The 25869-nt window shown below is 31.0% G+C and overlaps 3 protein-coding genes across 3 annotated transcripts; all 3 read right to left on the bottom strand.

Annotated features, from left to right (window-relative positions):
- Positions 1-6109: 6109 nt before the first annotated feature.
- Positions 6110-10427, bottom strand: LOC11416851 (uncharacterized). Its single transcript, XM_003618523.4, has 7 exons — positions 10148-10427; positions 9939-10033; positions 8410-8527; positions 8168-8286; positions 7515-7695; positions 7229-7372; positions 6110-6629 (listed from the first exon to the last, which is right to left on the bottom strand). The coding sequence occupies exons 1-7, from the start codon at positions 10394-10396 to the stop codon at positions 6339-6341; spliced, it is 1197 nt and encodes a 398-aa protein (XP_003618571.1). The 5' UTR covers positions 10397-10427; the 3' UTR covers positions 6110-6338.
- Positions 10428-15738: 5311 nt separating this feature from the next.
- On the bottom strand, positions 15739-18004 carry LOC11416852 (lamin-like protein). The gene is made up of 2 exons (XM_003618526.4): positions 17750-18004; positions 15739-16221 (listed from the first exon to the last, which is right to left on the bottom strand). The coding sequence occupies exons 1-2, from the start codon at positions 17928-17930 to the stop codon at positions 15875-15877; spliced, it is 528 nt and encodes a 175-aa protein (XP_003618574.2). The 5' UTR covers positions 17931-18004; the 3' UTR covers positions 15739-15874.
- Positions 18005-23733: 5729 nt separating this feature from the next.
- LOC11412989 (lamin-like protein) lies at positions 23734-24721 on the bottom strand. The gene is made up of 2 exons (XM_003618529.3): positions 24485-24721; positions 23734-24186 (listed from the first exon to the last, which is right to left on the bottom strand). Exons 1-2 carry the CDS (start codon positions 24675-24677, stop codon positions 23858-23860), a joined length of 522 nt encoding a protein of 173 aa, XP_003618577.1. The 5' UTR covers positions 24678-24721; the 3' UTR covers positions 23734-23857.
- Between the last annotated feature and the right edge of the window lie 1148 nt (positions 24722-25869).

Raw genomic sequence — 25869 nt, forward strand, 5'->3', positions numbered from 1 at the left:
GGTTAGGGGTTTGATTTATGACTCATATATACCTATCTTGAGTGTCCCACATATTTATGGATGGAGATTAATTAATGGTAGCGGTAGAAACTTCATACCAATATTATTGTAATAAAAAAAAAAACATGAACAAATGAAGTAAATTTAACTTACATGACATCAGCCCTATATTGATAGAGGAGTGCTTCGATTTCCAATCTCATGCACAAAAATTCTTGATAGTGTGAAGCGTAGTTGTTATACCAAGGAGGATGCATTACACTACGGTCTACATTTTGCATCTTTTTTCATTCAAACAAGCAAATTGTGCACCTAGGTTGAAAATCCAGTGAAACATATCAATATCTGAATTATACATACTAACTAGTTCAAATAACATATATTACATTATTCAAAAAAAATATTACAACTAGGGATGAGAATGAGCCGGGCCGAGTCGGGCTTTGCTTAAATAGGCTAGGCCTAGCGGAAAAACCTAAGGCCTAAGCCTTGGCCTTTTACCTGTCAAAGGCTTTATTTTAAGCCTGGTCTGGCCTTTTTAAAAGCCTGACCTGACCAATTAGCCTGTCTAAAAGCCTACTTTGTTTACAAATTTGAAACATAGTTTTTTTTTTCCTTTAAAAAATAATCATGTCTGATAACAACAAGGATTTCAAACTTAATCTACTAACCATACTTGACCTTAGGCATATCAGTAGCAAACCTTGACCGTTCACACAAATCAAAAAACCATAGGAGTCTTAAATGATAACTTAACAAGCTTTCAAACAGTACAAAATAAAAAACAAAATCAACAATTTAACAAACAAAATGCATAAAATCTTCAATGTGATAACAATATCAACATATACGGGCTTCTTTATAATTAAAATGCATAAATATAAATAATAATAAATGTGAAAAAATGTAATATACTCAAATACGGGCTGACCTGATAGGCTTGACGAAGGTAGCCAAGGAGGGGGACTTAAAATTTTCAAGAACGGGTGCAATCCAGATGTTGGATGACAAGGGCTGGGGATCGGGCTCGTCCATCTCCTCCTGGTGGATATCATCTCACTCTTCCTAATGTTGTGGATCGTCGTCATGGAAGCTTGTAGGGCTTCATTTTGGTGTAATAGTTGCTCGATTTGAAGCTTCATTGCTGCAACGACGTCGCGATTGGACTGGTTGGGTTGGTCATTGTTCAGATGGAGAAAGTAGATTTATACAAATTAAAAACATATTTAACACACAAAAAAATATACTAAAAATATAACATATAAAAGAGTGTTATAGATATAATTGACAAATTACATCTTAAAAGATCAAGACGACAGTTAAATAACAACTAAAAAAATCAAACATCAAACGATAGTTAAATCAAACATCAAACGGGATGAAAAAAAAACTGCAAATGTGCCGGTTTGAAAGGAAACTAAAAACATCCCCTAAACAAATTTATGCTGAAAGCGTTGTTTTAGAAATATATAAGGTCAACAAAATTCTTTTTTGACCGAACCAACGTCTAACGGCATCTACTTTTTCAATATTTCCACCACCTGCAAATGTGCGACCTATGTCACTGTCACTATGATTTTGCATAATTTTATTTGTCAAAGTCAAAGCATTATTCAATAAAACATAACTTTCACTGCAAAAAGTATTTACATCTTAATATATTTAGGGTAGAAGTATAATAATAAACAAGGTCAAAATAAGGTTTTTCAAAATGTTAACTAATTTTTTAATTAATAATTTAAATAAAAATGATAAAATGGTTTAAATGGATGAATATAATTGAAAGGAAAAAATTGAGTCCAAAAAGGTGTACTCTCTACATATTGATAAAGAAAAATAGATAACATTTTTCTATTATAGTGGATTTGTGCTATTTTAATGTGATTTAGTTTTTTTTAATTAGTAATTTAAATAACATTATAAAAGGACAAAATAGCAAAGAAATTGATAGATACTACAGTGGGACTCATTCTAATTAACAAAGTAATACTTCTTGTCCAAACAACATCAACACCTCTAGCTTAAACATGTTGTTACTATCCTTGACTTTTCCTTTTATGTTGGTCTTAAATAATCATGTATTAGTTAAACCTAGAGAAATTCTTAGGTACACATATGTAAAAAGCTCTCTTGTTGTCCAGAAGTCCTAGCTCAACTGGTAAAATACCGAAATTGTTAGGCCGGACGCCTTGACGGGGGTTCGAATCCCCGCCCCTCCACTTGTTTATGTGAGTTTATAATGGCTTTGCCATTTCGTCTATCTACCCAAAAAAAAAAGCTCTCTTGTTATAGTTAAATATGATTGGTTTTAAAAATGAGCATGAGGAGAAAAAGGTTGTTTGATAGAAGTGATAGAGTCGGTTTAATAATGTTATGCAGGCAATTATATGTTCCAATAAAAAGTGGAGAGAGTGGTGTGCAAACAGTTACTTGTGTAATTGCATTTAATAGCTTTTAACAATCAGTTCAATATATGGAATTGTCAATCGTAATTTTCGCGAAGATTTCCTTCGCTACCCTTATGACTGACTCGTGCCCCTTAAACATATGGTGACAAACTTATGGCCCTGGATTTGTGCCCCTTAAACATGTGGTTAAGGGTATAAAATGAGAAATTACTATGAATTACTCCCTCCGTTTCAAAATACATATCCACTTTGGAGAAATTGCAGTAACCAAATAAATTTTGTTATTTTTTATGAAAATATGTGTGTGTTTTCTATAATACCCTTAACCATTTATTATTTCATTTTATTTTTTTCTCTCTCTACAATAAATATGCAAGGGTATTATTGACAAGACAATATTAATGTTGCATTGAAACTTGAAAGTGACAAGTATTGTGAAACAAAATTATTTTCTAAAATGGACAAGTATTATGAAACGGAGGGAGTAATAAATAAAAATGATATTAATGATTATGGGATTTTTTTGGTTACAAATGATTATGGGATTCAAACTATATCCCTTGATTGTACGAAAAAACCATATCTTTTGATATTACAAAATCAGCTCATCCAATGAGCTGCACCTCTTTTTTTTTTTTTTTGAAGGAGAGCTACACCTCTTAGACATAATATATTTCCAAAATTTATCCAATTTTTTTTAAGGTTTTATAAAAATGTTCAAAATATTCTAATAAAAAAAATATATTTTGTCTTAAACAAATATCTTAAATAATTATTACATTTGAAATTTATCTCTAATCTACCAAAAAGTTAATGTGATTTTAGGTGAAATATAACCTGTCTAAAATTTCCGTATGAAAATGTTAGTTTTTATACTTGTGTTATTGGTAATTGGGAATCGATATAAAATAAATATTTTGATAAAAAGATTGAGAATCAATATTTTCCTCCTCCTATGATTCATATTAATATTCTCTTAAAAAAATGATTCTACTAATATTGTTTTGGTCAAACTATTATTTTTCTTAGGTTATCTCTGGGAAGTTATATGATGGATCAAAAATAGATATTTGGAATTGTGGTACGATACTCTATGCACTTCTATTCGGGTACTATTCCTTTTGATGATGAAAATATTCCTATTCTCTTCAGAAAAATAAAGGTACACATTGATGATGATAATAATATTTTTAATTATTAATTAGCATGTTTGAATAAAAAAATTATTATTAACTTTTTTCTGAGAGGTTTATTAACATGTAAGGTAGTTCAATTTTGTGTGGTTAATTGTACATTAACTAGGTTGCAAAGATTCGCTCTCAATGTTTGGATGAAAGTTTTTATACATCAACTAGTTTTTTCTCAAAGAGAGGTTTGTTTGGCATTGCATATTATTTGAGTGTTATCTATCTTAGAAAGAATTTTAATTTCTATGTTATAAGCATATTGATGTGCGGTGACATTGAATTTGTGATTTTCAGTATACAAATTTGCTAAAGTTTGAAAAGATTGACAATGGTGACAATGATTCAAACATGGTGACAAACATTGTCATTTGATTGTTAAGTTTGGTTAAGTTTGTAAGCACTTGGAAAGAACTTTTGGTGATAATTATAAGAATGTATAAACAAAAACATACTCTCTCTGTCCCAAATTGTATGTCGCTTTGAAAAAAAATTTGTCCCAAATTGTATGTCGTTTTACAATACCAATGAAACATTAATGTTACTTTTCCTAATATATCCTTAACTATTTATTACTCTCTCTTCTTTCAATTCTTTCATTTATCTTTTCCATATCATTTATTAAGGACAATTTTGTAAAACAATTCATAATTTATCTTTCCCATACAATATTAATTACATTTCTTAATACGTGTGAAATGCCCAAAACGTCATACAATTCTACTATTGTTCTTAATGATACGTATATTTTTATCTTCCTCTTCGATTTAAAAATGTCTCTCTTAAGAAATTCTAGCTGGCATAAACTCCTAATCACTAATACAACATGTCCAAAAAAATCAATAAACTTCTAATTAGTTTTCCTATTAAATCATATCACTTTTAGTTTTGTTTCACTAACCCCGTCCCACTAAACCACGCCACTAATATTGACTCATTTCATTTATATGATGAACTCACTAAAAAAACTTTGAAATACTCAAGCACCTATTTTTTAGGGTCTAATTTGAAAGCGCGGCCAATATTATTCACAACAATATATTCAAAACAGTTCATTGAAGTACATCGATTATTAAGAATAATTCTATAATTTCTCAACAAACAAAAAAAGAATAATTCTATAAATATCAGCCGCGAAAAAAAAAATAGAATTAAGTGGGTGTGTGTGCATGTGGAGTTATGTCTTTAGTATATGAAAATAAACGTTTGATGGGTAGTTTTAGTCCCATCTCCTTTTTTTATTTTTGAAGAGGCTAAAATAAAATATATTACGACGACATTTGGCCCTCCTAGCACAAGAAGTGCTTAGGAAGAAACACCAAAAAAAAACAGAGAAAGTCTCCTTAAATTTTGTTCTAAGTTATGTGTATAGTGTCATGATTTCTCCTCTCTCACTCACGTTAATCTTTCCTTCTCTATTTTAATTCCCCATTCAATTTTACAATAAAGAAGAAAATAATACTCACTCTATTTCACAATGAGTGTCGTTTAAGGTTTTGACACACATATTAAGAAATAAAATTAAATAATCATTATATATAACATTTTTACTAAACTACCTTTATTTTATAAGAAAAAAAAACTTAAATTGCATTGAAAATTGTGTGAAAGAAAAGTTGGAGTATTTTTTTTTTTGAAAGAAAAAGTTGGAGTATTTATTGAGGGTAAAGTTGAAAGAAAAAAATTAAAGTTGTATTAAAAATGTAAAGTGACATTCATTTTAAAACAATTTTTTTGGCTAAAATGACGCTCATTATAAAATGAACAGAATAATAATAATTCCATATCATGTACACCATCTGAAAGTCTTGCCTTTTTTTTTTCTTTCTCTTAGTCACAACGTACCAGAAATATTAATGAGGCAATTTAATTGCCTTTATATCATACTAGTGAAAAGATGGACATCTTTACGTTCTCTTTATTGTGTTAACGTTTGAAAATTATGAATGGTGGTAATGTTTGTTTCTTTCAAGTTATATCAAACCAAACTAATACAGGGATTGATTTGTATATGTTTTATAATACAATCATGGACTATATATTCTCAATATAAGTTTAAGAAAATCAAATAATTATTGCTTATTTTTCTTTCACCAATCTACAGATCTATAAACAAAATTAATATGTACAAGTTTACTTATATGTTTCACATGTTCATAACAAAAGCATCAATTTCATTTTCAAATTTCCAATTTTAAAATCCTACAACAAGCAATTGGAGAAGGAAGGAGAAATTAGAGCATCAATGACTAACCTTAGAGTAAGTGAGAGTATGAGAGTTGAGAAGGAGGAGGATGGAGAGCTGCTGTTGACAGAGTTTGAGATTTGAGAGAGGCAGAGAAGAGCTCGGCAGGAGAGGAAGGGAAAAGGAGAGTTTGCTTCATTGCTTTTGTGTTTTATTTAATTATTATCAACTTTTTCATTTTTTAATTTCAACTAGCATTGACGAATCATTTTTTTATTTCAACTAGCAATGAGGAATTGCTGGTTTCCTATAAAATATAACCACAAGTTTGGTTGGGACAGATTTACAACTGATTATAAAAGGATAACCAAATAAAGCAGCAACTTATACAAGTACAAAATAGTATTTGCTTTGAGTCTTAGACTATATCACATCTAAAGCTTAAAAGCTAAATGACTATATTAACCAATCATATTCAATCAATGGATGAAAATTATGCTATGGTAAATGAGTATTACATGGTTCATCTTCATAATCAGAACTGTTTGGACAACTGAGGGTTCACACTTTAGTCTCTAAAAAATAAGTAGATGAGACGGCCAAGCCTTCAACATCGTACGTGCGAACCAGTCTTTGCCTCTTGTCAGGTGTCTCTAACCAACAGAACTCCAAATGGAAAGATTTTGATTGTGCAACACTTTTTGCAACATCACAAGGACATCCCATGTACATACCACCAGGTAATAGAATCATTTGATAGCCTCCATCAAATGTGACTAAATTGTCTGATATTGCGCCAGTCCAATGAACATTGGTTGTAACATTTGTCCCATCAGATGTGCAAGTAACATCCTGATATTCAATAGCAGAATCAACAACAAAACTTTGAGAAAGCAGTTTTTATCTTCTTGACCACAATATATGAAGCTAAAGGGAGAGAACTTTTGTTGAGACATATAAACAAAGTAGTTGTTCATCACATATTAATCTAATCAAATATATGCCAACTGAATACAAAAGGGTGGAGCGAACGAGTGAAGAGAAGATTGTGTTGCTAACTCCATAATGACGATATACATAAATGATATTTTGACAACACATTAATTATCCACTGAACGTAATTAACCACGCTTTTGGACGTCATTAACCATGATTTTCCAGGTATTTTACATTATAGTATCTATTAATCATCCAAATGTGTTCAACTATATATGATTTATAGGTGTTAAAATATACATTATATTGCAACACCTTGTAATATCCATTAACCATCCACTGAAAGTCATTAGCCATGTATTTAATTTGTTGTAGATACTATACGGCCTGCATAGTACTAGAACATAAATAAAATTTTATCATCATTCAACACTATAAGAATTCTATTGAGCTGCAATTCCAGTACACCTATGCAGCAGCAGCAAGAGTTATTAGGATGTAATTATGTAAAATACCTGAATAAGTTGGCCATTGTCATCCATCTCATGTAACACAACTGTATCAGCTTCAGAAATTGTAGATCCATAGACACCACTTCGGTTTGTAACGGAACGACCTTTCCATTTACCAAGAAACGGTGTAATCCTATTCTCTGCGTCCTGACATGAATTCAAAATGAATGATAAAGAGAAAAGGTCATGAGAAACATCAAACTATATAAAAAATTAGTAGAACTGTAAATATGGATTATTTACAGTAGGTACAAACACACAGAAACTTCGCATATCTCAGTTTACTCACCCCAGCACTGTCAAGTAGAGGAGGAGACCCCTCACTTCTTTCCTCTAGGAAGATGATAAGCATATCAACAGTGCCTTTTGGCTCCAAAATGTGAAAAGCTCTTGCTCGCATATCTCTCTGTAAAGAGTACAGGCAATTCTCACAAACAAGAGAAGGTCGACGAGAGGGAAGTTTCAGATTTCTGCAACATAAAGACCTGTGAATATAAAGTCTAAGGAAGGTATAAAGTATAATGTGTGTGCGCCTTTTATTTACAGGGTAGTTCAAACATGTCGAAACACTTGATAACAATAAACCCGAGTCTAAAATGAAGAGGTTTCGCATTCCTATTCTGTCCACCAAACGAGTCTTATATGTCATAAAATAGTTATCTATTGCTTGAGAGCAATAATAGTTATCTCAAATGAAAGAGCCTGGTCAATTTCTTGCATAAAAAGTTGTTAACATCAGAATGTGGCCAAAATGTTCTGATAAAAAAACATTAGCAAGTTCTGTCTACACGATGGCTATATGAACGACTAAATCACATCCTGTAACTATTTCCACCAGCTATGCATATTAAATGTCTGTAGGACAGTACTTGTTACACATCACCTAAACAGAAATCAACCAAACAGTGCTAATTGAACTCTTTTCGGGAACGAATCACTTACCTAGGCGATTCTTCACCAATGTCATCTTCTCCAAGAACCCCTTGCCGTAATACAGTTTCCAACATACCAGCTGTTTGATACCTCAATGCAAATGCTTTCTCGGATGGGAAAAAGCCTATCTGCAAACTAATTGTAATGGATATTTGAAAGAAGCGTTGGAATCACAAAGAAAGAACCAAGAAATCAACAAAAAAAGAATATGGTTTACAATACAACTTTCCAGCAACAGAAAAAAGTCTCACTTGTTGGTACTTGTCAACAGTAAACATATTGGTTTCTTTAATTTTGTACTCTGCCCATTCTGCATCACCGTCATCTCCAGAAACTGAAGTATTTGATGAAGGTTGTTTAATGTACAGCCTGCAGGGAGCAACATCTGTACAGTTTACAACTTTGTTTTCTATATGAAATCCACGAAAAAGTAAGATAAGATGCCACAAATTGGCCTTGAAACACTTACAAAGCATACACCATCTAACTTTTTAAGCAATTTGCTGATAATGAGTAAATTTTTGTCAGATTCTCATCAATGATATAGTTAGATTCTAGTTAGATAGAATCAATCTGCTCTGCTTGAATAAGAATCATCTGCAGTCTCGAAAGCACACAATGAACGTAATCAAGAGCTTGGAACCTTTGGATGGAGATTAGACGACTTATATTTAAACCACATGTTTTGAAATGGCAGAAATGTGAGCCGTCTAATCTCCATCTAAAAGTTTTAATCTCATGATTGGATTAAGTGAATGCTTTACCGACCACAGGCAGTCTGAATCCTTACAATAGATCACACCATTAATAATAGCTATCTTGGATATAAGTAACTAGCAAAATTTCAGATGCACCTGGTTTGCTATTTTGTTATTATTTCTTCATTCTATATATGTTTCAGACTTTCAGTGATAATAATTTAAAAATATCACCTTCTTTTTCAACAATTGATTTATAAAGAAAAGGCAACATGATATGTTTATTTCCACTTTCTCTTAGCATGTTTTTTTCCTAATGATCTGAAACTAAAATAGGATATTGATGATCATGATTCTAAATTATGATCTGTTACAACAAATTACAATTTTATGCAAATTTAAAGATTGTGAGGCAAATATAACAGTGCACCACTTTGACAGGTGGTTCGATATGGATCAGTGTTTCAAAATCATCCGAAACTCGATGACGACCCACGGTACTGGCTGGAAGTAGAAGCTCACAGCCCTCCTCGTCCTTGACAGTGACATGATTGATATGGGTTACAAAAAAACAAGAGAAAATGAATATGAGAGCCTCAAACCTCAACTTACACTCATCAACCTAAGTTTTAGTTAAACTAACATCAATCAGTTCACCATCTCACTCGTGAGAACAACTACGACTGTGAGTTTCTACTTCCAAGGGACAACATTGGTTATCATTGGTATTTCAAATCATTTTCAAAGAATGGTCCACCGTAGACGATTTATCAAAGTGATTCACCATAAAATCTGCTAGATTATTGATTGACACAATATTAACAATTTAAAACCTTATATTTCACTAAAATTTTAAGCCAACACACATAAGGGCAACTCGGTGCACTAAAGCTCTTGGCGGTGTCCCACCAATTTTAGTGTACTCTACGCAACCTTACCCTGTATTTTACACAAGATGTTGTTTTTAGGACTTGAACCCGTGACATTTTAGTCACGTGGCAACAACCTTAGTCATGATTGTTTGTTTAAGCAAACACACATGAATCAGAAAAAATAAAAATTGATTGCAAGTTATAACTTACGATTGAATGAGACTCATGAGTTCATCTTCCCCATAAGAGCTAACAGAAAGCTTAGTACTCACTCGTTGCAACAGATTCCCGCCAGCATCAAATTGCTACAAAAAAAAATAAATTGAAATTTACACCTCCCCTCAATAAACGAAGCACTCACACTGACTCCAAAAGAAAATAAAAAAGAAAACAAATATTGAAATGGTTGAAGTTATTACATAGAAAGAACCGTTCCATTTTCCAATATTGAGGTTGATGAAGCTACGTAGATTTTCAATGCTCATAGCAGTTTCATCGAGTGATGTTGAAGAGAAACATGAAAAAGAAGAAGCTGAACATTTGATTGAATTTGATGATGGGTTGAATGAAAAGAATTTGTTGTTGGTAGTGTTGAAGTTGAAGTTGAAATTGGAGAGTTTGGGAAGTGATGAAGGAAGTGAAACAGAGCAATGAATTGAAGAAGCCATTGTCGCAACACAACACAACTGTTTCTACCTTATCTACTCAAAAACTAACTTTTCTTTTTTCTAAAATGAAAAATATGAATTTTATTTATTTATTCCTTTTAAATATTAAAAATAATAATTAAATATTAAGATTCAAATCTAATATTCTTGTGCAAACATAGATGAAAACTATAATTTGAAGATTGAAATGTCATAAGAAAATAAAACCATGAATTTGAAACTTAAGAATCCAAATTTAAATTGATCAAAAGGATAAAATTGAAATGAAATAAGATAAATGACCAAACTATTACCTACAACTATTCCCTAAAATTTTGTGGTACATAATTATTTTTATTCATTCCATTAAAAAAAGTTTATCATATCTTCTCCGGTCATATTTATAAATAAAAATAAATTTTTAGGTTTATTGAATAACTAATTTATCCAGTCACGTTTATAGATAAGATTTGAGTAAATAGTCAATTACCCCCTGAAATTGTAACTTTCGTCAAAAACCCCCCTGAATTTTGTAAAATGTCAAAAACCCCCCTGAAATTGTCAAGCGTCTGTCAATTACCCCCCTCCGTTAATTTCCTCCATCCAACATGCTGATGTGGCCGTTAACTGCCACGTGGCACTGACACATGGTCAAAAAAAGCATGCCACGTCATAGGGGGGTAATTGACTATATATATATTTTTTTTTGAAAAAAATCTGATTTTTTATTTTTAAAAATCTGATTTTTTTTTTCTTTTCATAATTAACATTTGTGTCATCCACTGAACATGCAAATACCCCCCTGAAATTAAACATTTATGTGCAAATACTACCCTCAAATTTAAAATTTATGTAGCAAATATCCCCTCAAATTTATAACTTATATGCAAACATCTTCTCCAAATGTAAAACTTATATGCAAATTACACCTTGAATCATAAAACTTTAATGGTTAAGTAAAACTTATTCTTAATCTATAATTTACTATATCTCTAATAACAATAAAAAAGAAAAAAAAATCACTTCTTTAAAATAAAACAAAGGGGGAGGGGTTATTGGTGCATGAATGGATGATTGTGTGTAGGCTCACGTAGAATTGTCTTCCCGCTGTAATTACACTTTGTCATAACTACCAAATTTACCTTCATATATTATATATATTCTTGGTCAAATCCTTGTTAATTTTTTTTTCTTCTGTAGGATCTGCAATTATTTGCTCTCAAAACACAACATTTTGATGCATATGCATCTCTGTTTCCATATTATTTTAAAGATGTGATTTTTTTCTTTTTTATTGTTATTAGAGATATAATAAATTATAGATTAAGAATAAGTTTTACTTAACCATTAAAGTTTTATGATTCAATGTGTAATTTGCATATAAGTTTAACATTTGGAGATGATATTTGCATATAAGTTATAAATTTAAGGGGATATTTGTTACATAAATTTTAAATTTGAGGGTGGTATTTGCACATAAATGTTTAATTTCAGGGGGGTATTTGCATGTTCAGTGGGTGACACAAATGTTAATTATGAAAAGAAAAAGAAAATCAGATTTAAAAAAAAAATCAGATTTTTTTCAAAAAAAAAAAAAATCAGATTTTTTTCAAAAAATAAATAAATATAGTCAATTACCCCCCTATGACGTGGCATGACTTTTTTGACCATGTGTCAGTGCCACGTGGCAGTTAACGGCCACATCAGCATGTTGGATGGAGGAAATTAACGGAGGGGGGTAATTGACCGACGCTTGACAATTTCAGGGGGTTTTTGACATTTTGCAAAATTCAGGGGGGTTTTTGACGAAAGTTACAATTTCAGGGGGGTAATTGACTATTTACTCGATAAGATTTATTAGTTATTCAATGTATTTGAAAAATTATTTTTTGTTTATAAATTTACATATAATAATTATATATTTTAATTTTAATAATTATAGGTAAGATATATTAGTTATTCAATATACTTGAAAAAATATTTTTTGTTTATAAATATGATCGAAGGGAGTATTTATTATTTAAAAAAATAATTATAGTTTTTAATAATTTTAATTTTAATAATAATAGTTTATTTCCAAAACCCTGAATTTCCAAAACCTCTCCCTGGTGAAATCGTGATCGTTTTTAAACCCTCCGCTTCCACCTTCCATCTTCTACCACTCCACCTGCGCCGTTCGCCGTGCGACCTGCTCTCTCCCTAAAATCTCACCCTCTGCCGACAAACTTCGGCGGTACTGATATTTATTCTTTTCTTCTTATCGTTGGTTCTGATTTATGCTCTTGTTGTTGTTGTTGTGTTGCTGAATATTCCTTCACCATATTATTCTACGTTTTTTTTTCCTTGTTTAATGATCCTATTTAAGATATAATAAAATGCACACCATTTGTTTTATAATCCATGCATTCCATTGTGTATAAACTGAACTGCTACTACATAAGGTGATAGTATCACTTTCACTCTGCCATATGAGCAGATAATTTGGTATTATGACACAAGTCAGTGTAATCATATGTGTTGGTGTCAAACACGATATATATACGACATTAGAACACGCTTGATACGAGGAGTACATGTGCTTCATAGACAGTGACAAATAGAAAGCTAGGGTTGATGAAGTGACAAACCCTAAGCTTCTTCAGGTAGGTTTTTACAAATCTGACCTCAAGGATCAAATACAAACCCTACCTGGAGTGTAGGTTTCGTCTTCGATTCTAAAGCTTCTTTGTCTTCAGGTTTTTACAAATCTATATACATGTTTTTTGTTTCTCTTACTTGTTTTCAGTTTTCTTTTTGTTGTTCTCTAATCCTTGCTTGGTTTTAAATCGAACAATTCTGAATAATTGGTAGTAGATAGATGTATGTCTAGGTTACAAATCTATCGGTCAGTGTGTTAGAAGTCTCACATTGAATAGATAAAAGTGCTCAATATGGTACTTAAGCCATGAGACTCTCCCACGTAATGAACTAGTCTTTTGGGTTGGACTCTCTTCATGGGCTTAAATCCTAACACAGTGATCGTGTGTTGTTGTTAATTTTTGTTTGAATCAGCCCATGTTACTTAGTATATTAAAGTCTCTATTGCTCACTAACATCTATTTATTTTGATTAGTGTTTGTTTCCCTTCATTTGTCTTGTCTTCCATTCCTCAAGTATGAATTGATGATGTCTGTTCTGTTATTTATTACTTAGTATCAGACCAAACATATCGATAAAATAGTAATGTTAAAGAATGAATGAAGCAAAGAAAGGTGTATTACATTTTATAAATATTTTTCTTGATCATGCAGGCAGATTTCTAATAATTAATTAATTTTACTGGGCTAAGCTTAATATCATTGGAGTAGGAATACAAAGAGTGACATATTTTGTACGATCGTCTTTTTGTTGATTGATTCATTCAATCAACAAAGAAAGAAACTTAACTATCCATGGCACCAACAAGAAAAGGAACAGACAGGATCAGCGATTTACCGGATGAAATACTCCATCACATCCTCTCATTTTTGCCCTCCTCACAAATCGCCCTCACAAGCCTTCTTTCAAAGCGATGGAATCCACTATGGCTAACAATCCCAAACGCAGACAGAATCAGTGCTTTACGCGTCGAACTATTATGTCGCATCCTGTCTCGTTTGCCTACAAAACAAATCTTCGTTGCATCCCTTCTCTCAAGGCGCTGGAGACTGCTCCGTCAAAGAATTCTCGATATCAACTTGGACGACATGGAGGGTGACCATAACCAAGACACCTATATTCTTTATTCTGAGGCGGTGAACTTCCTTATGCTGACAGACAGCTACCTATCAAAACATTAACTCTTTTGTCCGCGTCTCGCTTCTGCAACTCTGCCTCGTTATGTCATTGGCTTTACTATGCAATCTATTGGAAAGCTGAACATGTTGATTTCACTTTTTTGCAGCAGCACTCTTCCGCTACCCCGATTTACTTGCCAAATAACATTCTTTGTTCAACTCTTGTTGTTTTGAACTTGAATGGGAATGGGGTGTTAACAATAGACTGTGTTTATGAATCTTATACTAATCTGCCCAACCTCGAAAAACTCCACATGACAAAGGTTCATTTTCTAAAGCTTAAATATCTTATTCAGATTCTCTCTGTATGTCCACTTCTTGAGGATTTGCTCATAAAAAATGTCACCACCAATGATGATAATGATACTCTTGATGCTCTTACTAAACAAAGAGACAAGTTGTTAAAACCCTTCCCCAAATTGCTCAAAGCCCACATTTCCGACTCTTCTTCTATTTCGTCTTTTTTGCCCTTGAAATTGTTTTACAATGTGGAGTTTCTACGCGCACAAGTCGCGGTACAAACACCCTTGAAATTGTTTGACTATGTCGCACCAGTACAAACATCTGAACAACAAGACACTACTCAGTTTTTCAATTTAACTCATATGGAGCTTAGCTTTGAGAAGGAGGATGAGGAATATTATCATTGGGATTGGTTGAAGAAATTCATCCGCGCCTGCCCCTCTCTTCAAAGTATTGTGATTCATAAGGTTTGTTAACTCTATCATATTATTTAATTAGCAACAGCTTTTGTTTTATCTTTTCCTCAGTTATTTGATTTCTTTATGTAATTTTTGTTTGGTTTATTTTTGTCAGATCGTCGGAGGAGGAGTAGGTTATGGATTAAGCGGCGATGATCATAATTCATTGCATCCACAATTTGTCCCCAACTGCAATGCCTTTGATCACTGCAATAAGTCTTCTCTTTTAGAAATTTTGGAGGCAAGGAAAGTGAGCTTTACAGAAATAAGCAGCTCCAAATGATCAAAGAATTACACTTCTGTTCTAAGCCAGCTTCATTTTGAATGATCTAGCACTAGAAATCTGAACAAGAGCTATTCGTTGCACTCGGAGTTTCTGCTGCTTTTATTGCTTTTAGTTGTTGCTGAATGATTCTAGCATGCTACTCGAAAAAAGATTACTACACCTTTTTATCTTAATCTTAACTATAGTTTTTTACTTATGACTGATGAGTCATTTTGACATTACCAGTTTTCATGATTGTTAGGTTGTGTTGTTTAACTTGTTTTCTATATGACAGTGCTGCTCGTGTTGCAGCTGGTCTCTTTATGGTACTGATGTCGACTTTGTGTTCTATGTTGCCCGAAGAATCATCGAGTCATGTACTAATTTGCAATAAGTCCTTATGTTAATCTCTGAGAAAATGTGAGTAGTTTCTATTTCCACTTATGATATTTTTGTATCTGGAAAATCATAAACCAACATTGATGACATGTTTAGAGTATTTGGTAACTTTGATCATGATTCCCAAATTTACTTTTCTTCTTTTACCACAAGCAAGCGAACATATATTCAAGCGAACATGGGTTAAAGTAACAAGTACCAAATCCTAAATAAAAAGTAACATGTATTATTCAAGCTGCTTTCACTTTTCACTCACATAAGATATCCTTAATTTATATAATCCATGCCCAAATAATTGTCAATTCTTTACCCTAATCTCTTACAAAATCCCCACTAAAACCAAACTCACATAAACAACATTAGCAACAATAATCCCAAAGCATGTATACATTGATGGCAAAATAGAATCACCACCGGATTTCGCTGTATCTGAAAGAGATGGAGATGGTGCAGGTGTTGGGTGTTCTTGAACGTCCACGGCAACTTTCATTCCGTGAAAGCAGTAACCTCCACCGGTGATAAAGTAGTATGTCTTTGCCTCCGTCAATTGAACCACGTCGCGACCACCTCTTGTCAAGTTTCTTATGAAGGTCATGTCGATGCAGTAATCATAGCCTGTCTTGTTCACTTCCAATACATTGTAGTATCTTTTGTCAAAGACAAATTCTACACACCATACCAATAATTATTTTGTTAAGCATGTAACAATAACAACAAAAACCTTTTCTAGTGTTACAATAAGATGTTTTAATTTCATTAATCAATATGAAACTTTGTTAATTTGAAAGATCAAATTGTCATAATAAAGTTTTCTCTACTATAATATGGTTACACAAAGTTTAATTCATAATAATACTAAATTAAAGCACCTTTTATGAAATTCTATATAGAATTTCAATTTTGTCTCCAATTGGGGATGTTTGTTAATTGGTTCATCATGTGATTCATTGCAAACTTTTTTAGGTACAAAAGTTAAAGCACTATATCAAATCGTACGTTTTGAATAGAGGATTCTTTTTTCTTTTTCTTTTCTGTTACTAAGTTTTGCTTCTCTTGATTTTACCTTTAACTTTTTCTCTTTTATTACTACTCCTTAAGACGGTAATTTATTAGGGGATAAGTATAATCATTTTCATCATTGAAATGGAAGAGACGTTCTCCTTATTACTAATTACTATTAATAATATTTTGTATTTTGGTATTATGAAAGTTATGTTTTAGCATTTAACAAAAGAGGAAAAGTGGTTCCAATTTTTTTTCTTTTATCTTTAATAAATGTGATGGGTGGTATACTTGGCCAATACTCCAACCCACGTAAAAAAACTTCATATTGATTATAAAAGATATTTTCATGAAGCTTTGCCAAATTCTAAGCAGAAATTGAGATGCATGCATCATTATTATGCTAAATACTCCCTCCGATCACATTTATAAGCAAAAAATAAATTTTTAGATTTATTGAATAACTGATGTATTTGGTAGACCAAATACATCAGTTATTCAATAAATCTAAAAATTTATTTTTTGCTTATAAATGTAATCGAAGGAAGTACATAATAACAATGTTAAACTTTGAAAAGAGCGAATAAATAAGAACAATTTTGAAATAAACAAATCAATAAATGAAAAAAAAAAATTGGCAATTTAAAGTTTGATCGAAAAATAGACAAATGTTGGGTAATAATTTTTTGGACTCGAATACCACCTTTTGTTTTTACAAACTTCGGGTATTAAACAATTTGACATTAGTTAATAAAACACGTAAAATTGTACCAAAAAAAAAAGTGTTGACAGCTTACAAGTATATCTGATAGCTTAGCTCTATCCATTGATAATTATGAGAAATATTTTACTTTACTAAAAAAACCTAAAATTCTCAAATTTCATATCAAAATTCAAGAATATAGTACAAACACCACAATTTATAATCAAATCGATAAACATTAAAATGATTTGAATTTATGATTGAAAAAATAGTACAAACACCACAATTAATAATCAAATCGATAAACACAAAGACCGGATGACTCTCATACTTCTGCTTCATATCATGGATTGATTTAGAATTTGAACCATCTAATCTTTATCTAACAAATTGTTGATTTAATTTGTTTTTGTATGTTAATTATTTGATAGTAGCAAAACTATGACATGACAATTAAACAGAATTTAGAAAAGATGTTTAGAGACTTACTTAGCCAATCACCAACATAGACATGCTCTTGAGAAGACCATGTAGTGTAGTTGACATTCTCTTTCCAACCTTTGGATCCTCCCACCTTATGAAGCTTTGGACCTCCCATGACCACCATTGGCCACAATGACAACACTCCCAAAACCACACTCACCATCAAAAGAACTCTTGAATTTTTCATCACTTTAGAAATTCTCCCTCTCTTTAATCTATTTTTCCTAACACAATTCTTTCTATGCTACCCTTCAATAGAACAAGTGTATATAAATATGTGTAAAGTGTGAAGAAGGGGTTTGTAAAACGTGAGAAAAGAACAAATGACAGCTATATTTTAATAAGTTTTCTAGTGCCAAACACGCATATTAGAACAATGGGGTCCACATAAACTCAAATTATATGCATGGAATTGCTTTTAGTTATACAAACTTTCTTTTAATAAACCTCTAAAAAAAACTTTTAATAGAATATAATAACTGCCTAACTGTTTAATATGATGATTTTTTTTTTTTGAAGTACAATATATGGCCATCTCTTCTCCTAATCAAACTCATTTATTAAAAAAATCTTTAACAATGATATTAGACTCATACATGAATCTATGACAAATAGGATGACATGAATGAATCTCATAATTTTTTTTTTGGTATATAGATAAAATAAAACAATTATAAGAACCTCATTTAAAAAAAACAATTATAAGAAACTCACACACAAATGGAGAAGTCGGGGTTCAAATCAATCACGCCATCGGTCTTAGCAAATTCAATATATTTTTAGTTAAGTTAGGACTTGTGACAAATATCATAATATTTTATAAATTAATATTAATTAGTCAAATATGCTTATATTTTAGGCAGATATAAAGTATTTATTTAAAAAAATTGTAAATATGGAAATATATTAATGTTAATTAGAAGAAAAAACTAACAAGAATGAAAATCATAACGTATAAAGAAAAAGATAATAAAATAATGAAAAACGAGGGTATATTGGTTTTAATTTTAATTTTTTAGTCAACTTTTTAAATTTATAATTAATTATTTTAATTCCATTTTCTCCAAATAAATATTATATTACTCAAGCTATTAAACTTCATTATACATTTATGAAAATAATTAATATTCATCCATTAATCCCATAAAAAAATATTCAAAAGTTAATAATGATAAATTTATAAAACTGTCACACTTTTTTTTGTTTGAATAGTTTACTGGCTAGATATTCAACCTTTTAGGTAAATAAGTAGGGTGTATGGGATTCAAGGACATTGTCACACATCTTTATTCATTTATTATTTTTCTTTATCCACGTGAAAATTATTTGTAGGGTACTTTTATGGATAGATAGAGCACATAAATAAATGATGATGCTAACAAGTGTTTTTAGGGCATTTTTAAGAAGTTAAAAATGAAAATAAGTGATATAGTGTTTGTTTGGTTTGGCTTTTTTCTTGCAAAAAGCACTTCTACAACACCTCAAAAGTGAAAATTGAGTTTTCTATCATGTTTGGTTTGGCTTTTCAGAATTGCTTCTACCCCCCAAAAGCAATTCTGGATGAAGCTACAATTCCTAGCTTTTGAGTTAACTAGAATCAATTCTCCATTAATTTTATATTTTGATTATTACAACCCATTATTTTCCTTTATTGTCCTTTATCAAAAAAAAAAATTATTTAAATTGAGGACCAAATTTAATCAAAAAATTTAACGAACCAAATTAGCCCCATAAAATATTTACGGACATGAGTTACCAAGTTGTGTTTTTTTTTTTTTATGTTATTTCCATTCAGATTTTCTGTATTTTTTTTCTTTTACGCTACATTTTATCATTTGTGCCAAACATCTCTATTATTATTTTCTTTAAAAAAAACTCTATTATTATTTAACTTAAATATATTTTATCAAAAAATATAAAATACATAGAACAAATATTTTGTCAAAAAAATTTGGTTTAATGATCGTATTTATTATTTTTTAAATTAATATATAGGAAAAATTATTTATTTACATTAAATAATATATCTACCTTTAGTATTGAGCTGCACATACATTCAACTATTATGTTCATTTATTTTTATTTAGTTATGTCTATTTTAGTAATTATACATTCAAGAGCAATTTTGATCAAAACTATCCAAACAACATTCATTCTGTTTAATCAATTCTCTCAAAATCAATTATGATGGAATCAATTCTATCAGAATCAATTCTGTCAGAATCAATTCTATCCAAAGCTGAACCAAACACACCCTATTCAAAGTAAAAAAAAGTCAACATTTAAAATTTAGAGGTGTTAAATGCATCATTTCCAAGATAAAGTTTCCTTTTTGGATTTCTTATCAAGTGCATCCACCTGTTAGCATTTCCCATAAATAAATTAACCCTAAATTAATATAAAAAATTAGTTTTAATTTTCAATAAACAATTAATGTTATTCTATCAACGAGTGATTAATATTTGTAGTTGCGTATAAATGATACTCAATTCACACTCAAAACATTACTCCCTCCGTCATAAATTGTATGGCGTTTTAGGCATTTCACACATATTAAGAAATGCAATTAATATTGTGTGGAAAAGAGATATTATGAGTTTTTTTTACAAAATTGTCCTTAATAAATAATACTCCCTCCGTTTCAAAATACATGTCCAATTTTTGCAATGTGCATTATTCACTTGACTTACTTTGACCATACTTTTTAACTAATGTATAAATACAAATATTAGCATGTAAGATGTTGTTTGATTTGCCTCGACAAATATTTTCAAAATATTAAATTTTTATACTTTTTTACTTTAGATAATTAAAGATATTAACAATCAAAATTATGCATTGGCATATGTGAAGTGGTTGACTTGGACATGTATTTTGAAACTGAGGAAGTATGGAAAAGATAAATAAAAGAATTGAAAGAAGAGAGTAATAAATAGTTAAGGTTATAATAGGAAAAGTAACATTAATGTTGCATTCGTATTGTAAAGCGACATATAATTTGGGACAATTTTTTTTTCTTAAAGTGACATATAATTTGGGATGGACGGAGTATTCTACTAAATCATAAGATTAAAGATATTTGTCAACTATTTAATTTGGTGACAATTTTTGTGACAATAAAGAGAGAAAAAGAAAGAGAGAATAAAAATATAACAGGAGTATGAGAAAGTTATCCAAAAATCGTCATCAAATATTATTCAAATATTGTTTCTCAAGAAATAAACAATTAACTTTTCGCGATTTTATCCTCAATACTTCTTTTGGAAGAATGCTTCGTGTATTCTGCACACAAAAATCCCCCTCATAAAACCCAAAACAAACCAAAATCACAACCTCCACCACAATGAAATTCAAAGCATTCCTAGTGTTGCAATGTCATTTTTTACTTTTGAAATGCGTTATTAAGTTGGTGTTTTGTTTTGCAAATATTAGTTTGAGTTAAAATTGTACCTTATTGTTAAAAATTCTCAAATCTGACAAATGTTTATAAGTGACGGCAATCATCATCTCATAAGCCTGTTTTTTGAGGTTGTGTTATGTGCAACCACAACTTCTAAGACTTATTTAGCTTGTTACATTTCGTAGCTTTGCAAATCGCGATGGTTCATTGTGTTTCTGCCAAATCCACTACTACGATACCAAACATGTACAAAATTAATGGATTTAAAATTAGTTTATTTTCAATTAGCAATAAAGTTCAATGAAAACTGATGTAGGATATTAGTTGAAATTAGCTTTCAAATGGAGTGCAGCACAAATACTTACCTGCAAACCAAACATGACACGATAACGATATGTAAACACCGTTATAAGGCCTGTTTGTTTTGGATTTTTTGATTAAAAAAATCACTTTTTTATTTTTTTAGTGTTTGTTTTAGATTTTTAAAAAATCCATTTTGTTAAAAAAATTATTTTTAGCCTCAAAATGAAAAGCTATTTCAAGTAGCTTTTTCAAAATCTATTTTTTCCTAAACATAAGGAACTCAAGTGTAAGAGTTTCAAATCTTTCAAAAATGATTTTTTCTAAACAAATGGAAATAGCTTTAGATTTTTTTAAAAATCTCTAAAAAAAAACTCTAGATTCTTTTAACTCAAACTCTATTTTTTTTTTTTTTAAAGCTGAAACAAACGCATCCATAATTTAAGAAATAGAAGTGATTGTATGTAGTGTCATGTTTGTGTCGAATACTCGAAAACACTTCAATGTGAAGTTTTGGTTGGTGCTAAATAAATCAAATGTGATTATTAATTAAAATATAGTAGTAGTAATTATTGCAATTTGATTTGAAATTAATTTATTTACGGTGTGTTTTGTTTTGCATATGTTATTAGTTGGAATTAGAGTTTGATGGGACTAATGTAGGATGTTGGGAGCACCAAACATGCCCTAATTATGTGCTTGGTTTCGTGATAGAAAGTGTAAGAATTTATTTTATCTCTATCAAAGTAGTGGTAAGAGTTTGATTTTAAATATGCCAATTTATATTGTGTTTGGTTTGCAAATGTTGGAAAACTTTGGATTTGAATTAGCTACAAAGTATTGACACAGATACTGATAATAATTTGATAAAAAGGAAGTCGTTGAATGGAAACTCATGCATTAGTGTCCGTCTCAGACTAGTCAAATATTAGACATGTCTTCAATTTGAAGTGTTAGTGTTACATAACTATAGAGTTCATTTGGGACAAATGTATGATGTTTGGACACCAAACATGCCCTTATTATGTGTTTGGTTTCGTGACAGAGTGTTAGAATTGATTTTACCTTCTATCAAATGATATGAAACATTGACACAAACATACAAACCGAACACGGCACCCACATCTATACGTAGACACTGAAAACAATTAAAGAAAATTGATGTGATTGTATGAAATCACACCTATTAACATCATGGTGGTGTGAGACATTGAAACGTGACGGACTCTGACACCTTAAATTTAAAGTGTCACTACTACATAGATCAAATGTTATTTTAATAATAGTAATTTTGTTTGGCTTGAAAATTTTACATTAATATTTGCATCATACTTGGTCGTAGTACATATTAACAAATTTATTATTAACTGCATGGTTCTATTGCTAAAAAAAAAACTGCATGGTTCTAATGCTGAGCATTATTTATAACTCTGTCTTCTATGCACTATTGAGGTGCAAGTCTGCAAACATTGTCGAATCATGTTGTACTATGTTATCTTACTTTTATTGTATTTTTAGCTTAAAAAAAGGAATATATGTTGCAAGATTGTAATGCTTCAAGACATTCAAGATATCTGTAGAAAATAAGCAGTTGAAAGATCAAAGCATTGGCCATGGCAGTCCCTTGGAAGATTGCGGTGGCAAATTTTTTAACAAACGCCATGGCCAATTTGTGAAGGATGGCAGCGCCTTGGTGGCTTAAAATGGTTGATTTTTGGCTTTCTGCCATACTGCTCCTCCATCCGCGATCAACAACACTGTTTTGGATCGTTTTTGGATTTGCCGAGTTAGTCATTAGTAACTAGTTTGTTCAGGTTGTTACTTTTTAGCTATAGTTTTTAGTTAATTTATTTACTTTCAGCTATTTATACTCATTCAATTTTCACTTCCGATGCAGGTGCCTGATTTGAATCAGTTGCTTAACTTTGCGGATCAGATGAAAGATGTGGGTGATGCGGTGAATGTGTCCATAAGTATGGAGATTTGAAGGTTCATGTTTCGACCACATTGATCAGCCTTAGAGCTTAGTTTCAAAAGCTGTAGGTGATCGGAAAGGATCAAAATCTCAGTGCTCAGATGTGGTTGGTTGAGTATGGGATGAGATGCTCAATCAGTGCTCGTAAGTGTGAAGCACTTCGCCAAGAGTCTGCAGTGTCACTCACTTGGCCAAACCAGATTGTGTTTTCTATGGGATTGCTCCTCAGGGCAGTTGTCCGACTGCGATATTCAATTTCTTCATCCCATGTACCCGTCGGACTGATAAATCAATCAGCTATCATTGCAGGCTTAAAGTCAATAATTAAACTGGTTTCTAGCATGTAAGGCATAGTATAATAAAGAGACACAATACATTTTAAAGCACAAACACCAGACATTGCTTAACATGAAAGAAAATATGAAAAAGTTGCTTTTCTTCATCGTTGTTTTTTGCAATTACCCGATCCAACCCTCTTTTTTTGGTTTTTTGGATGGGTTTTACGGGATTTTTTGGGTTGACCCAACCCATGTACACCCCTAGCTACAGGCGGAGGTGGATAGTTTTTGACATGAATAGCTAACTTCATACCACCAAAGCAAAATCCTTTGCCACTGATGAGATAGTAATCGCGAGTCACATTCAATGGAACAACATCTCTTCCAGCTCCAGCTGCCCAATTGTAAATTGGATGATCCGAGTTACAAGTTTCATAATCTGTTTTGTTCACTTCTAGCACATTCATTTGGTTCCTATCATACGAAAAAACTGCACAATGAAAGAGTCATCACTAGGTTAAAAGGTCAATTATACCACATGTAGCTCGAATTTGGATTCCTCGCAATTGCTAAATCACAAACTTATAGTACCTGGACAATCCTTGATCAGATGAAATATATTCCGACTTTGGTATGTTGAGTTCAAAATACAAAGTCAGAATACTAGTCTTATCAAGGGTTGATTGATTGCGATAAATTTGTGATTCATCGATTATATGTAATACAAATCATGATCCTATTCTTAAAGTTGTTCAAATTCAACATGATAGAAAAAAGAAGGTGCTTACAAAGCCAATCACCATTGTAGAAATTATTGCCTTCAATCCATGTAGAGTAATTAATATTCGTAGTCCAACCCTTCTTGTCTCCTACAATCCACCGTTTAGCAGAGGCCACCGGCAACATAACAAGCACAGTACAAACTAGAAGCAAGATCATCATAGCTTGTGACATTGACACCAACAACTTTATCCCCTTCATGATTGTTGTTCAAAAACCTCTTCAACAAAACTTTTATTTATACACTTGTAGAGTTCTATTATTTTTTACCTTCCTAGGAAGTACAGCAAGAAAATATTTTTCTTTTCCATTGACTTTCTACAAATGCACGCTTAAATTTCAAGTTGTGCTACATAAGAAATTTGTTAAAAAAAATAAAATTAAGACAATAATGCATACTAGCTATGTGATATTTAATTTCCCCAATATTCCCATTGGAATATACTATTATGTTAATGACAGCATTTTATTCAATAATTTCAAAATATAAGTTGTTTAAGATAATTATTTTTATTTATATCTTACACAAATACTTTATGATATTTTTATTTTAATGAAATTGACCAAATATTTATTTTAAAGAGAGCATATATTTTTTTTGACAAGAGCATATTGTTACCAACTCTTATATATACTCTCTTAAAAAGCAAAAATTAGCTGCAGAATCTAATATAGTTCATGATAGTCATGAATACAATTAACCTGGACATGAGTTTTGACTTTTGATATTGTCAAAAAAATAAAATAAATACAAATAATTTAAAGGGTTAGCAATCATGTTGGTGCTTACAAAAACACATTTAAATATGATTTTTATTAGCCATTGTGATATTGGAATATGTCATTTGTTAGTGTAGTTATTTTTTTACATTTTGTAAAAAAAAAAGTGTATTTAGTTTTTACATGTCTTTTTTATTGGAAAATGCTAACCCGTGTCGAGGCACTAATTAAAGTATCAAATATAGTAGGGGCATGCTAACTTGTGCACTTAAAACACATGTTAAACATTAATCTCAATCTATGAAGCTCAGATACGAGATACGATACAGGTACGATACTGCACCGATACACTGATACAGAAAATTTTCAAAAATTAAGATACGATGCGGCTGTGATACGTTAATAAAAAAAATTATATAATTGAATGTACAATATAATTATAACAATTTTTTCATATGCAAATATATTAACAAACAAAAGAAATCAGTCATAGGCTCATAGCACATCAACATAAATATAAATAATATTAACGATTAAGAGAGTGATGATCACTCAATTACTTACACAATACAAAAAAAAAAGTATACAAATTCAAGGGTGTGAATAACATTATAAGAGTGTGTGAACCATTAACATTTTCTGAATAGAGGAAAAGCATTTATTTGGGCCAACC

The sequence above is a fragment of the Medicago truncatula genome, chromosome 6 (genome assembly GCF_003473485.1).
Source record: "Medicago truncatula cultivar Jemalong A17 chromosome 6, MtrunA17r5.0-ANR, whole genome shotgun sequence".
NCBI classification, from domain to species: Eukaryota; Viridiplantae; Streptophyta; class Magnoliopsida; order Fabales; family Fabaceae; genus Medicago; species Medicago truncatula.

Excerpts from the sequence above, each read along its gene's own strand:
- LOC11416852 (XM_003618526.4), bottom strand. The coding sequence starts at position 17,930 with ATGAAAAATTCAAGAGTTCTTTTGATGGTGAGTGTGGTTTTGGGAGTG. Across the intron at positions 16,222-17,749 it reads CTATGTTGGTGATTGGCTAA|AATTTGTCTTTGACAAAAGA; the intron begins GTAAGTCTCTAA and ends TATGGTGTGTAG.
- LOC11412989 (XM_003618529.3), bottom strand. The coding sequence starts at position 24,677 with ATGAAGGGGATAAAGTTGTTGGTGTCAATGTCACAAGCTATGATGATC. Across the intron at positions 24,187-24,484 it reads CTACAATGGTGATTGGCTTT|TTTTTTCGTATGATAGGAAC; the intron begins GTAAGCACCTTC and ends TTCATTGTGCAG.
- LOC11416851 (XM_003618523.4), bottom strand. The coding sequence starts at position 10,396 with ATGGCTTCTTCAATTCATTGCTCTGTTTCACTTCCTTCATCACTTCCC. Across the intron at positions 8,287-8,409 it reads CTGTTGACAAGTACCAACAA|ATAGGCTTTTTCCCATCCGA; the intron begins GTGAGACTTTTT and ends ATTAGTTTGCAG. Across the intron at positions 6,630-7,228 it reads ACAATGGCCAACTTATTCAG|GATGTTACTTGCACATCTGA; the intron begins GTATTTTACATA and ends ATTGAATATCAG.